General features: G+C 63.2%; 2 protein-coding genes across 2 annotated transcripts in view; both read right to left on the bottom strand.

Moving 5' to 3' along the window:
* Positions 1-810, bottom strand: part of LOC121336824 (guanine nucleotide-binding protein-like 3-like protein) — a 4,827-nt gene extending 4,017 nt beyond the window's left edge. Inside the window, exons 1-3 of the mRNA XM_041406329.1 lie at positions 720-810; positions 577-614; positions 367-471 (exon numbers count right to left, since the gene is read on the bottom strand). Of these exons, the coding sequence (XP_041262263.1) occupies positions 367-471; positions 577-614; positions 720-810 (234 nt within the window). The remainder of the gene's footprint in view (positions 1-366; positions 472-576; positions 615-719) is intronic.
* Positions 367-10,938, bottom strand: part of HUWE1 (HECT, UBA and WWE domain containing E3 ubiquitin protein ligase 1) — a 56,112-nt gene continuing 45,540 nt past the window's right edge. Inside the window, 12 exon segments of the mRNA XM_041406330.1 lie at positions 367-471; positions 577-1,654; positions 3,481-3,671; positions 4,338-4,519; positions 4,594-4,711; positions 5,166-5,271; positions 6,565-6,852; positions 7,241-7,381; positions 7,462-7,579; positions 8,514-8,759; positions 10,110-10,277; positions 10,719-10,806. Of these exon segments, the coding sequence (XP_041262264.1) occupies positions 1,552-1,654; positions 3,481-3,671; positions 4,338-4,519; positions 4,594-4,711; positions 5,166-5,271; positions 6,565-6,852; positions 7,241-7,381; positions 7,462-7,579; positions 8,514-8,759; positions 10,110-10,277; positions 10,719-10,806 (1,749 nt within the window). The 3' untranslated portion in view covers positions 367-471; positions 577-1,551.

Genomic DNA, 10,938 nt, shown 5'->3' on the forward strand with positions numbered 1-10,938 from the left:
CCCCCCCCAAGGTCAGACCCCAAACCCCCCGGTTCAGATCCCAAACCCCCCCCAAGGTCAGACCCCAAACCCCCCCTGGGTCAGGCCCCAAACCCACCCGGTTCAGACCCCAAATCCCCCCTGAGGTCACATCCCCCTGACCCCACACAGCCCCCCCAAGTTCCTACTTGGGGGGGGGGACCCCAAAATGCCCCGCCGAGATCTCAGTGGGAGCAAAGCTCCAAAATCCTTTTGTGCTCCGAATCTACCAGGAACACCCCAAAATACCGCGGGGGAACCCCAAAATCCCTCCCGCGGTTGCATCTGGAGGACAACCCCAAACTCCCCCCGGCGGGGTCACCCCCAAAACGCCCCCCGGTTCTTCACCCGTCTCTGCCGGGTCTCGCTCTGCTGTTTCTGCGCGAAGGCGGCGAAGCGGCCGAGCTGCGGCACCCCCGGGTCCTTCTTGATCCCGACACGGGCGAGCCGGGCCTGGGGACAACGCGGGGGTGACACCGAGGGGGGGTTGTCACATCCCGGGGGCTGCACCCCAAACCCGCCCGGCTCCCTCCCTGCCTCCCCCGGGCTGGGGCTCACCTGGACGCGCTTCTTCCGGGACGCCTCCACCTGTCGTCCTGCGGGGAGGGGCGGGGTGAGTGCGGGAGGGTCCCCAGAGCCCCCCCGAGCCCTCCCGGTGCCTCCCCGAACTCACGGGACCGGGTCATGGCTGCGGCTCCCACGCCGCCGGGGATCGCTGGCGCCGCGGAGTGACGCCACTTCCGGCGCGGAGTAAAAGCGGCGGCAGCGTCCCTTCATCGCCACGCCCAACATGGCGGCCACCGGACACACTCAAAATGGCGGCCCCCACGCAGATACCACACCCAAGATGGCGGCCACCTTCTGGCAGCATCCACACCCCCGGGCCACACCCACGTTGGCGTCCCGGCCCCTCCCTCCAGTGTCCTCAACGTGCCACACTCGACATGGCGGCGGCAGCGACACGGCCACGCTGAGGATGGCGGACAGCAGAACCCGCCTTTAGTGCCACATCCAACATGGCGGCCCCGCGTGTCAGCCCGCCACACCCAAGATGGCGACCGGACTCCACCCTGTCCCCCACCACACCCAAGATGGCGGCCAAGACCACCCCTGCCCCCAAGAACGACCGGGACTGCCCTTACCAAGAGTGCACTTTTTTATTCCTTTTTTTTTTTTAAACTTTTTCTCTCAGTTTTGGGGTGGGGGGAGGGGCTGAACTTCTTATTTATAATTTCAGGGGCACCCCCCTTTCACCACCCTGCGCCCCCCAGCCCCCACACAGGGGGAGGGGGTGAGGAGAGGGGGAGGGGGAGGGGGGAAGAGAGAACCCCCAACCCTCCAACAGAGCAAAAACCCCCCCCCAAACCGGGACTGGAGAAAAAAAAAAAAATAATAAACCCCAAAAAAAAAAAAAAAAAAAAAAAAAAAAAAAAAAAACCAAAAAAAAAAACCAAAACAAACCAAAAAAAGCCAATGGAACCAAAAAATATATATATATTTATAGAGCCCCTGCGGGGGGCCGGCGCGGCCCCCCTAGGCCAGCCCGAAGCCCTCGGAGCACTCCTGGATGGCCAGCAGCAGCATGTGCCGCAGCTTCTCGTAGCTCTCGTAGGCCGGCAGGTCCAGCTGGTTGAAGCTGGGGACACACACGCGTGTCACTGTCACCACGCCCACGTCCCGCTGTCCCCGCGTTCCTGTCCCAGCTTTGTCCCCCCCAGCTCCGATGCGGCGTCACTGTCCCACCCCCCCTCCCCAGTCCTGCTCCTCGTGGTCACCTCACCCCATCTCCGTGTCCTCCTGTGTCCCCTTTCATGTCACTCTGTCCCAGGTGTGGCAGACGGTGGTGGTGGCCATGTGTCTGTCCCCTGATGTCCCCCCGTGTCCTCTCACCAGGTGTGTGCCAGGGGCAGGTGCTCCGTGTCCCCTCATGTCCCCTCCTGTGTCCCCCATTCCCGTGTCCCCAAACCAGGTGAGGGTTGGGATTATGATCTCAGTGTCCCCTCATGTCCTTCTGTCCGTGTCCCCATGTCCCTCCTGTGTCCCTGTGTCCCCTCGCCAGGTGTGTGCCAAGTCTGCCAAGACTGTCCCCCCATGTCCCTCTGTCCTCCTGTCCCTGTGTCCCCCATGTCCCCAGACCAGCTGTGTGCCAGGGGGACAGCACAGTGGCCAGTGTCACCTCATGTCCCTGTCCCTGTCACCAGGTGTGTGATGGGGAGACACTGTCAGCGTCCCCTCAGGTTCTCCTGTCACCCCCATGTCCCTCAGCAGGTGTGGGCCGAGAGCAGAGCTCAGTGTCCCCTCCATATCCCCCACTGTGTGTCCTCCTCAGTGTCCCCATGTCCCTCCCGTGTCACCATGTCCCCGTGTCCCTCACCAGGTGTGGGCTGAGGGCACTGCTCAGTGTGTCCCCAATGTCCTCCCCATGTCCTCCCCATGTCCTCATGACCCCCTTGTGTCCTGCGCCAGGTGTGGGCCAAGGGCAGCACGTCGGTGTCCCCATGTCCCCCCCCATGTCCCCATGTCCACCCTGTGTCCCTCAGCAGGTGTGGGCTGAGAGCAGCTGGTCAGAGTCTCCATGTCCCCCCCATGTGCCCCCCATGTCCCTCACCAGGTATGGGCTGAGAGCAGCTGGTCAGTGTCTGTCCCTCTGTCCTCCTGTCCCTGTGTCCCCCATGTCCCCAGACCAGCTGTGTGCCAGGGGGACAGCACAGTGGCCAGTGTCACCTCATGTCCCTGTCCCTGTCACCAGGTGTGTGATGGGGAGACACTGTCAGCGTCCCCTCACGTCCTCCTGTCACCCCCGTGTCCCTCATCAGGTGTGGGCCGAGAGCAGAGCTCAGTGTCCCCTCCATATCCCCCATGGTGTGTCCTCCTCAGTGTCCCCATGTCCCTCCCGTGTCACCATGTCCCCGTGTCCCTCACCAGGTGTGGGCTGAGGGCACTGCTCAGTGTGTCCCCAATGTCCTCCCCATGTCCTCCCCATGTCCTCATGTCCCCCTTGTGTCCTTCACCAGGTGTGGGCCAAGGGCAGCACGTCGGTGTCCCCATGTCCCCCCCCATGTCCCCATGTCCACCCTGTGTCCCTCAGCAGGTGTGGGCCGAGAGCAGTGCTCAGTGTCCCCTCCATGTCCCCCACTGTGTCCTCCTCAGTGTCCCCATGTCCCCCCTGTGTCCCTCAGCAGGTGTGGGCTGAGAGCAGCTGGTCAGAGTCTCCATGTCCCCCCCATGTGCCCCCCATGTCCCTCGCCAGGTGTGGGCCAAGAGCAGCTGGTCAGTGTCTCCATGTCCCCACCATGTCTCCCTCATGTCCCTCCCGTGTCCCTCACCAGGTATGGGCTGAGAGCAGCTGGTCAGTGTCACCGTGTCCTCCCCATGTCCCCCCCATGTCCCTCGCCAGGTGTGGGCCAAGAGCAGCTGGTCAGTGTCTCCATGTCCCCCCCATGTGCCCCCCATGTCCCTCGCCAGGTGTGGGCCGAGGGCAGCCGGTCGGTGGAGCGGTCGTCGCGGTGGATCTGGAATTTCTGGATGCCGTTCATGCCCTCGAGGGCGGCGAATCCCTGCAGGGGCACCTTGGACGTGCCCGTCACGAACTGCAGGAACTTGGCGCGGTCGGCCTGGTCGAAGGAGCGCAGGGCACGCCAGAACCACTGGATCTGGGCACGGGGACAGGGACAGTCAGCCACTGCCACTCAGGGGGACAGGGACAGTCAGCCACCGGGAGCCCCTGGAATCCCACCAGGATGCTCCCCAAAACCTCGCCCCAGCACGCCCTGGATCCCTCCAGAACCCTCTGGAACCCTACAGAATCCTCTGGAATACCCTCAGATCCCCCCCTAGGACCCTCTGAAATCCACCCAGAACCCCCTGAAGTAGCCCCAGAACCTCCTGAAATCCCCCCAGGACCCTCCAGGTGCCAGCCCCACCTGGATGGAGTCACCCTGGTACCCAGAACCTCCTGAAATCTCCTCAGACTCCCTGAAATCTCCTCAGAACTCCCCAAAATCCCCCCAGAACCCCCTGAAATCTCCTCAGAACTCCCCAAAATTCCCCCAGAACCCCCTGAAATCTCCTCAGAACTCCATGAAATCCCCCCAGAACCCCCGGAAATCCCCTCAGAACTCCATGAAATCCCCCCAGAACCCCCTGAAGTAGCCCCAGGACGCCCCCCAGGTGTCAGGCCCACCTGGATGGAGTCACCCTGATACCCAGAACCCCCTGAAATCCCCCCATAACCCCCTGAGATCTCCCCTGAACCTCCTGAAATCCCCCCAGAACCCCCTGAAATCCCCCCTGAACACCCCCCCAGGTGCCAGCCCCACCTGGATGGAGTTGCCCTGGTACTTGTGGTACTCGGTGTTGGCCTTGAGGTCGTCGATGTCGATGGTGGGCAGCCCCGAGATGAGCAGCTCCAGCTCCTGCTCCGTGAAGATGGAGATGAGGCGCTTGGGGATGATCTCGTAGAATCCTTCCAGGAACGCCGCCAGCTGCTTCCGGATGGCGCCTGCCATGGGATTTTGGGGGGGTCAGGAGGGTCTCAGGAGCCCCCCCAGAGTCCCCCCCGGCCCCGATGCTCACCGGTCATGCGCATCTGGCACACGAGGTGCACGTACTCCTTCTTGTTCTCCTCCGTCACCAGCACGTTGGCCCCGTTGGGCTTCAGGTCCCGCACCTCGCACACCCCGAATTCCTGCACCTGGGGGGGCACAGGGGGGTCAGCAGGGTGTGGGGACACAGAGGGGACATCCCTGAGCCTCGAACACCCCAAATTCCTGCACCTGTGGTGGGCATAGGGTGGTCTGCAGGGTGTGGGGATATTCCTGAACCTCAAATGCCCCAAATTTCCACACCTGGGGAACCTCAAAGCCCCCCAATTTGTGCACCTGGGGGGGCATGGGGTGCCAGGGGGGGTCAGCAGGGTGTGGGGACATCCCTGAGCCACAAACCCCCAAATTCCTGCACCTGGGGGAGCACAGGGGGGCATTGGGGCGGGTCAGCAGGGCGTAGGGACATCCCTGGACCTCAAACATTCCCAAATTTGGGGGTCCTGGTGCTGGTTTTGGGGTGTCCTGATGCTGGTTTTGGGAGGTCCTGATGCCGGTTTTGGAGGTCCCAGGGGGGTCCCGGTGCTGGTTTTGGGGGGTTCCCACCTCAGTGCTGAAGGTGAGGTCGTAGCCCAGCGTGGAGACGTCGTTCTCCAGCAGGTACACGAGGCCCTGGTAGAAGTGATAGTCCTCGCTCTCCATGTCCGTGTACCTGGGGGGCCAAAAAACAGGGGGCAGTGCCCCAAAAATGGGGTCAGAAACCATGGGGAGCCCCAAAACAGGGTCAGACCCTGCTGGAGAGCCCAAAAAAACAGGGTCAGACCCTGCCAGGGGTTCAGAACCCCATAAATACAGTCCCACCCCCTCTGAGAGTGTCCAGCACCCCACAAATGACTCCAAATAACTTTTCAAGGGTGTCCAGCACCCCACAAATGGCTCCAGCATCCTGTAAATGACTGCAGCACCCCACAAACGCGGTCCCACCCCCCCCAAACACAGTCCCACACCCCCCAAACACACCCCCACCCCATAAATGCAATCCCACCCCCCTCTGAGGGGCTCCATCAGCCCCTAAACGCAGTCCCACACCCCAAAAAAAGGTTCCACCCCCCACAAACACACTCCCACCCTACACAAATGCAGTCCCACCCCGACAAACACACTCCCACCCCCTTCTGAGGGGCTCCATCACCCCACAAACACACCCCCACACCCCACAGACACACTCCCACACCCCACAGACACACTCCCACACCCCACAGACACACTCCCACACCCCACAGACACACTCCCACACCCCACAGACACACTCCCACACCCCACAGACACACTCCCACACCCCACAGACACACTCCCACACCCCACAGACACACTCCCACACCCCACAGACACACTCCCACACCCCACAGACACACTCCCACACCCCACAGACACACTCCCACACCCCACAGACACACTCCCACACCCCACAGACACACTCCCACACCCCACAGACACACTCCCACACCCCACAGACACACTCCCACACCCCACAGACACACTCCCACACCCCACAGACACACTCCCACACCCCACAGACACACTCCCACACCCCACAGACACACTCCCACACCCCACAGACACACTCCCACACCCCACAGACACACTCCCACACCCCACAGACACACTCCCACACCCCACAGACACACTCCCACACCCCACAGACACACTCCCACACCCCACAGACACACTCCCACACCCCACAGACACACTCCCACACCCCACAGACACACTCCCACACCCCACAGACACACTCCCACACCCCACAGACACACTCCCACACCCCACAGACACACTCCCACACCCCACAGACACACTCCCACACCCCACAGACACACTCCCACACCCCACAGACACACTCCCACACCCCACAGACACAATCCCACCCCCACAAACACACTCCCACTCCCCACAAACACCCCCCCAGCTCACCCAGCCCCCCGGGCCGCCGCGGCTCGCCCCTTACCGCACGGACTTGCCCAGGATGTGTTTGTAGAAGGAGCGGGTGAAGTAGCACTCCAGCAGCCGGTTGTCGTAGACGGCCTTGGCCACGATCCTGCCCACGAACTTGAAGTAGCTCAGGTGGTTGGGGTTGCAGTGGGACGAGGGGTTGATGGTGTAGGTGACGCGGTCGCCGGGCGAGGTGCGGAACAGGGCGTACATGGGGTTGAACATCTCGCGGGAGATGATCATGTACCACTCCCGCAGCAGGCCCCCGGCGTCCTGGCCCTCCTCGCCCTCGAACACGATGTACCTGCGGGGAATTGGGGGGGTTAGGGGGGGTGGGAGAGATTTTGGGGAGGATGGAGGTGGTTTTCGGGAGAATTGGGGGGTTTGGAGGTGGTTTGCGGGGGCTTGGGGGCATTTTTGGGGGAACTTGGGGGGAAATTGGGGAGGCTTAGGGGGATATGGGGAGGCTGGAGGGGTGTTTTGGGTGTCCCAGGAGATATTTTGAGGTTCCCAGGGGTGTTTTGGGTGTCCCAGGAGATATTTTGAGGTTCCCAGGGGTGTTTTGGGTGTCCCAGGAGGTATTTTGGGGTATCCAAAGTGTATTTTCAGTGTCCCAGGGGATATTTTGGATATTCCAGGGGATATTTTGGGGCTCCCAGGAGATATTTTGGGGTGTCCCCGGGGGCTCTCACAGGCGGTTCTTCATCTCCTCGGGGGATTTACGGTGCAGCTCCCGGTACGAATCCTCGAAGACGTGGTCGCGCCGGACGTGCACGGCCATGTCCTCCTTGCGCAGCCCCTCGTCCAGGCGCTCCAGCTCCTGCCTGAAATACCTGACCAGGGCAAAAAGGGGGTGTCAGGGGCTGCGGGACCCCCGAGACCCCCCTTCCTGGGACCCCCCCAGGCCACTCACTTGCGCTTGACGTCGAAGTCCAGCACGCGGATGTAGTCGACCAGCACGGCGAAGGGGCCGTCGGCCAGGTGCGTGGTGGACTGCCGCAGGATCTGGTTCAGCACCGTCCGGTGGGTCTCTGGGGGGGGATAAAAAAAGGGGTTTGGGGGTGTCCCCGAATAGGGGAACCCCCCCTCCTGGAATGGCCTGCGGTTGTGGTTCTTCAGGAGGGGAGGTTTTTCCCCCTCAGTGTTTGGAAGGTGCTGTTGGTGGCCTCGATCTCGGCTCGCGCGGATCTCGAAGTGTTGAGGAGCCCAAAAATCCCCCAAATTCATCCTCCTCAAATTCCCACTTTCTAAAGACTTGAGGAGCCCAAAAATCCCCCAAATTTTCCCTCTCCAAAGCCTCCCCAAATTCACAGTCTCAAAGCCTTGGGGTCTCCCCAAACGCCCTTCCCAAATCCTTGGGGTTCCCCCAAACCCCTCCCCAACGTCCCAAAACCCCTCTCGAATCCCCCCAAAACCCCTCCCCACACTCCTAATCCCTTCCCCAATCCCTTAAGCTCCCTCAAAGCTCCCCCCAAAGACCCTCCAAACTGCCTTCAGCCCCCCAAACCCCCTCCCCACACTCCCAAAGCACTTCCCAACTTTCCCACTCCACAAAGGCACCCCCAAAGCCCCTAAAAACTCTCCAAGCTGCCTCCAGCCCACCCAAAACCCTTCCCAACCCCTTCCCCACTTCCTCAATCCCTTAAACTCCCCCAAATCTCCCTCCAATGCTCCCAAACACCCTCCAAGCTGCCTTCGGCCCCCCCAAACCCCCTCCCCACACTCCCAATCCCCTTCCCCACACCCTAACCAACCCCAAAGCTCCTAAACACCCTCCAAGCTGCCTTCAGCACCCCCCAACCCCTTCCCCACTTTCCCAACTCCCACATCCCTCCTCCAAAGCCCCCAAACACCCTCCAAGCTGCCTTCAGCTCCCCCAAACCCCCTCCTCACACTCCCAAAGCCTTTCCCCACTTTCCCAATCCCCAAAGCCCCCCGTGAAGCCCCCCCAGCGCCCCGGCTCACCGGCGAAGCGCAGGAATTTCTGCGTGTCCGGGGGCAGGCTGGCCGAGATGTGCATGGCCGAGGGCTCCCGTGAGAAGAAGGGGTCCAGGGCAGAGGGGGTGGCGGGGGTGAGGGGCGCGGGGGACAGCGGGGGTGGCTCGTCCTTGATGTGTGCCAGCTGGCTCTCCCGCGTGTCCCGCACCGGCGGGCGGCTCTCGCGCTCCGTGGCGTGCACCAGGAAAAACGCCTCGACGGCCGGCTGCAGCACTGCGGGACAGGGGTCAGCGGCGGAGTGGGGCAGGGGACAGCACGGGGACAGGGTGGGGACAGCACGGGGACAGCACAGGGACAGGGTGGGGACAGCACGGGGACAGCACGGGGACAGGGTGGGGACAGCACGGGGACAGCAGTGGCGTGGGGCAGGGGACAGCACGGGGACAGCAGTGGGGACAGCACGGGGACAGCAGTGGCATGTGGCAGGGGACAGCATGGGGACAGCAGTGGCGTGGGGCAGGGGACAGCATGGGGACAGCGTGGGGACAGCACGGGGACAGCACAGGGTCAGTGGCAGCATGGGGCAGGGGACAGGGTAGGGACAGTGTGGGGACAGCACTGGGACAGTGTGGGGACAGGGTGGGGACAGCACGGGGTCAGTGGCGGCATGGGGCAGTGCACAGCACAGAGTCAGGGTGGGGACAGCATAGGGTCAGCGGCGGCGTGGGGCAGGGGACAGCACGGGGAGAGGGTGGGGACAGCACAGTGACAGGGTGGGGACAGCATAGGGTCAGCGGTGGCATGGGGCATAGAACAGGGCGGGGACAGCGTGGGGACAGGGTGGGGACAGCACGCAGTCAGCGGTGGCATGGGGCATGGGACAGCATGGGGACAGCAAGGGGACAGCAGGGGGACAGCGGTGGCGTGGGGCAGGGGACAGCACAGGGACAGGGTGGGGACGGGGTGGTGTGGGGCAGGGGGACAGCACAGGGACAGCACGGGGACAGAGTGGGGACAGCGGGCCACGTAAGGCAGGGGGACAGCATGGGGACAGCAGGGTGGGAACAGGGACACGGGGACATCGTGGAGTCAGAGGGCAGCATGGCACGGGGACAGTGCGGGGTGAGCGGGATGGGAATGGGACAGAGGGACACAATGGGATGGAGGTGGAGGGAAACACCCTGGGATGGGGGGGACACACTGGAATAGGGGAAGGGAACATCCCAGAACTGGGGGGACACCCAAGGATTGGGGAACGCTGTGGGGTGGAACACCCCTTGATGGGGGGCAAACAGCCTGGGACAGAGGTTCCAGCCCCCCATACGGATTTAGTGTCACCTGTATGGCTCAGGGACCCCTCTATAGAATCCAGCCCACCATGCCAGGATTTAGGGTCAGCCCTGTGTTTTTGGGGCCCCTCTATAGATTCCAGCCCACTACCCTGGGATTGATTTAGGGTCAGCCCTGTGTTTTTGGGGTCCCTGTACAGAATCCAGCCCACCGCCCCGGGGTTTAGGGTCAGCCCTGTGTTTTTGGGGTCCCTGTACAGAATCCAGCCCACCGCCCCGGGGTTTAGGGTCAGCCCTGTGTTTTTGAGGTCCCCCAGGATTTGGGGTGACGCACCGAGCACGGCGTGCTGGTCGTGGGACTCCTCGAGCTCCTTGAGGCACTCTCCCAGCATGTCCCACAGCTCGTCCAGGCTCAGCTGCTCGCTCAGCAGGGGCAGCTCAGGGGGCCGCTCCTCCCTGTCCCTGTCCCTGTCCCGGTCCCCACCCTGCGCGGCCTCGGGGCCTGGGGAGGGACAAGGTCAGGACGTGGCCGAGTGACCAGTGACACCCCACTGGTGACACCTGCCCAACAACCAGTGCCACCCCACCAGTGACACCCACCCAACCAGTGACACCTGCCCAACCAGTGCCACCCAACCAGTGCCACCTGCCCAACCAGTGCCACCCCACCAGTGACACCCACCCAACCAGTGACACCTGCCCAACCAGTGCCACCCAACCAGTGCCACCTGCCCAACCAGTGCCACCCCACCAGTGCCACCCAACCCCACCAGTACCACGCCCTGCAGTGATACTGGGATGGCCCTGCACCAGCACGGGAGGGGGAATGACCCCAGTGGTGGCACTGGGGGTGACTGGGTGACACTGGAGGGGTGACTGGGTGGCACTGGGGGTGACTGGGTGACACTGGGCCATACTGGAGGGTGACTGGGGGGGTTCTCACCCACGTCCTGCGGGGCGGGCGAGGGCTGGTCCACGTCCATGGGCGACTCCTCGCGCCGGGGGACGGCGTCCGCGGGCCCGGCCTCCGACTGGGGGGGACGGCGGCGGCTTTAGGGGGACAAGACCCCCACAGGGGATCCCCCAGAGCCCCCCCGGGCTGGGGGGACCCCAAAACATGGGAGGGAAGGGGGCTGGGAGCCGCGGGGGGAAGGGGGAGAAGC

The sequence above is a fragment of the Onychostruthus taczanowskii genome, unplaced genomic scaffold (genome assembly GCF_017590055.1).
Source record: "Onychostruthus taczanowskii isolate IOZ18803 unplaced genomic scaffold, ASM1759005v1 scaffold249, whole genome shotgun sequence".
NCBI classification, from domain to species: Eukaryota; Metazoa; Chordata; class Aves; order Passeriformes; family Passeridae; genus Onychostruthus; species Onychostruthus taczanowskii.